General features: G+C 41.2%; 1 protein-coding gene across 1 annotated transcript in view; it reads right to left on the bottom strand.

Moving 5' to 3' along the window:
- Nucleotides 1-233: 233 nt before the first annotated feature.
- The window catches only part of LOC126391324 (cathepsin S-like), a 21,487-nt gene continuing 18,079 nt past the window's right edge, over nt 234-3,641 (bottom strand). Inside the window, exon 8 of the mRNA XM_050046014.1 lies at nt 234-977. Coding sequence (XP_049901971.1) covers nt 878-977 — 100 coding nt within the window. The 3' untranslated portion in view covers nt 234-877. The remainder of the gene's footprint in view (nt 978-3,641) is intronic.

Below are 3,641 nucleotides of genomic sequence, written 5' to 3'. Positions count from 1 at the left end.
CAATGAACACTGATGGAATTCTGACCAGGAAAAGTTTGAGCTGGTTGTAATCTGTACTCCTCACTGACGCCACTAAACCTGACGCACTGTTTCTCTCAACAGTGAAGTGTTTATTAGTGAGCTTTAGCTGGTGACTCCAACTGTGTCTGTTAATCAGCTGTGAGCTGTAGGTCTGTGTCAGACAGACAGATGTGACAGTGGCATCTTCTCATCTTTAAAATAAGAAAATAAACTCAATGTCTTAAACCATTTATTTAAAATGAATCTTTGGACTTTTTGTAAAAAGTCTGTTGATGTTTGATGTGTAGAAAATAAAAAAAATACCCTTCACCCTTTTCTTCTAGCTCAGACGATGTTCATGTGGCCTGCAGGCAGCGAGTACATGATATGCTATCACATCAGCATGAGCACAGGACAGAGATATTAACCAGAGACACGTGTATTGATTTTGGCGTTCCTGCTGTCCGAACATGTAAAAGCTAAATTGACCAACAAGCCAGTTTCCCTAAAGAGTCAACAGATCCTCTCAGGCTGTTTCCATTTAACACAGTGACAAAGTGTTGCTTCATGGCATCAAAACATATATCTGATATTTACTGACAGGCCCAGATTACAGATTACAGATTACAGATTACAGATTACAGATTACATCTTTCTCTTTATTACACACTCCAACACACACATACACATTCAGTCAGACACAAACACACACACAGTCCAGACGAGTTCAGTGAAGGTGAATAAAGTGACATTAAAACAAGATTTTTAAAAACACTGTAGAAATATAAAGTTTCATGATCGATGAGAAATTAAAGTGTAAAAACACCGTATACACAAAGAGAAGGGAACTTCAGGAGCAGACTGAGTCCAGCTGCAGCTACATGATGGGGTAGCAGCCGTACAGAGCGATGCCACACTGGTTGTTCTTGTTGCGAGCCATCCGGATGTAGCCCTGGTCTCCGAAGTTGACGCCCCAGCTGGACACAAAGAGCAGAGACACAAAGAATAAAATAAAGACAATAGCAGATACTAATAAACATCCTTATTAACAATCACCAGCACGTCATGCTAACAGTTCAGCAGACACTGTTTTCAGTGTTAAGAATTATCTGACCTCAAGCTAAACTGTTATTTTAACTGTTCAACCCAGTCGCCTGAATAAATGTTGGCACTGTAAGTCTCTGTACAGATATGTGACTTTTACACGTCACATGTTGAACCTTGATGTTTCTTTATGTTTCACCTACGCTGTGGTTAATGAGCGGTTAGGTTCAGGCACAAAAAACACTTGTCGTAAAAAGATCCTGTTTTGGCTGAGAGTTCCCGAGGTGGTCCCCACAAACACAGCTCGAAATGCCCTCATGTGTCATTTGTTGGTGTTGAACAGTGGTCTGCAGCCTGGCAGGCGTCTCTCCGAGGTGTCACACCATCCACCTCCACTAGTGATGTGACGTTCACCAACGAACCGAATCTTTGAACCGGCTCTTTAGAGTGAACGAGCCAGTTCCTAATTTATTTGTTTTTTGCATTAATTTACTCTGTATCCATTAATTTCAGATTATTTGATCCGGAACAAGTTGAGAGAGACTAGTTTGTGAGGGAGAGAGACAGTGCAGCCGCTCACTAGTGCAGCTTGACAGTTAAAAGACAAACATTAAACGGGCTAGTACCAAACCTTATATCTGCGGAGTCTATTCTGGGTCCAAGTTACAATATCCAGATCACGTGATGTGATAAATCAGCAATGCGATTCGTAGTTGAACCCACTAACACCCCCCGCCACACACACACAGTGGAAAAAAAACCATGAAACCAAAAACCGAACGCACGAACCGCATCTTTGAACCGGCTCTTCAAAGTGAACAAGAAATCCCATCACTACCCTCCACCTCCACCTCGTGATAACAGAGTCAGCTCATATACTACGTCACGTATTCATTCATATACATACTGAATGTATCGTGGCTTGTCTCACGTGGGATGTATAAAATGACTGTATCAGAACACTGAGTATAAACTGTCACGTTCTTTAAGCCACGGGCATGAGACTCACTTCAGTGTTTCAGTTCTCATCTTCTCTCAGGCACATAAAAAAAAGGACTCAAACATGATGTGTTACACACAAAGATCACTTTCTCCTGAGCGATAGTGTGCGAGGGCTCCGGGCCGCAACTGTTTAGCCACATTTTGTGACCATGGAGCACCAGCGCAAATTTCAACTACTAATATATAAACTGGAGAGCCTCATGGTGTGTTTTCAGCTCACAGTGAATAAATCCTCATGTTTAAAAGTGTAACAGTAACAGTTCACCGCTGCACATGTCTTTGTACCTGCAGGGCTCCACACCCCGACTACTGCGTCACAGTTTGCGACCATGGAGCACCAGCGTGACCTGCAAATACTGTTAATATATAAACTGGAGAGCTGTTAGTTTGTTTCCAGCTCACATGTTTAAAGACACAAAGGCAGTTTAACTTTCTGCTAACTGCTAACAGCTAACTGTTGACCGGAAGCTTCAAGTTCACAGCACAAACATTAACACTTCCTGTCCGAGATGAGCCGGGTGCTTCAGAATAAAAGTACCAGTGGTTCTGATTTATGTAATAGCAATACTTTACTGAACTTTATTATAACAGTACTTTAACTTTTTTGTAACTGTAGTTCATTTAATAATTTTGTACTTCAGTAGTCTACTGGACTTTAGAGGAGATTTTAAAATAGATATATATATCACGTATCGTGATGTAGCCCAAAAATATTGCAATATTACTATTATTTTTAAGCCATATCGCCCAGCGCCACGTACAATACCAACATTTCCCTCTGGTGACTGGGCTTAAATAACTCAGAGTGAAGTCTTATACCTGTTGGTAAAACTAAATGTCTAAAGTCAGCTCAGAGCGGCACCAAAGTAACTTTCCCCTGTTTCCACATGAGTGATGGAGGTGGTGATGGAGGTGGTGATGGAGGTGGTGATGGTGGACGACAGTGTGCAGCAGATTAATGTGTGTTTGTTCATCACAACTTTATTTCAATATTATTCTAAATATAGAAATATTATGAATTTGATAAAGGTCATGTAAACAGCATATCCTGTTTAAATCTTCAGACTCACTTTGTGATTAGGACATGTGGAATATGCTGACATTATTCTGGTTTTAACAGCATTCTGTGGACATTAACACAGCACATTCGGAACATGCACGCCAACTGTGGTTTTAAATTGCATTTTGTGACACACAGCCTCTTGTCTGTTTACAGTCAGCTCTGTGCGTTGAACACAAACCAACAGTTTGCCGGGCTGGAGTAGAAACACATGGCCAAAAGAAAAGCCCACGTTTCTGGTCACAAGGAGAAACAAACTTAAGCATCATAAAAGACTGGATGTCAACAGGTTGGAAAGAAGTGTGAGGACCAGCCCCAACCACATTATAAAAAATATTCACAAGTGTCACAATGGAAATGCCTCCTTAACAATAATGAACAAACTAGTCCATACCCATTGGTAGCTTTGTCACTTTCTACCTATGCCAGTCCTCAATGCCTCTGTGCAGTTTCACATAGATTGACCACGTCAGTGAGTAGAAAAACGTGGGACAGACAGAATGACTGACTGACAGAATGACACACTGACAGTTTC

This window comes from Epinephelus moara, chromosome 6, assembly GCF_006386435.1.
Source record: "Epinephelus moara isolate mb chromosome 6, YSFRI_EMoa_1.0, whole genome shotgun sequence".
NCBI lineage: Eukaryota > Metazoa > Chordata > Actinopteri > Perciformes > Serranidae > Epinephelus > Epinephelus moara.
This window is presented reverse-complemented; position numbering and strand designations above follow the sequence as displayed.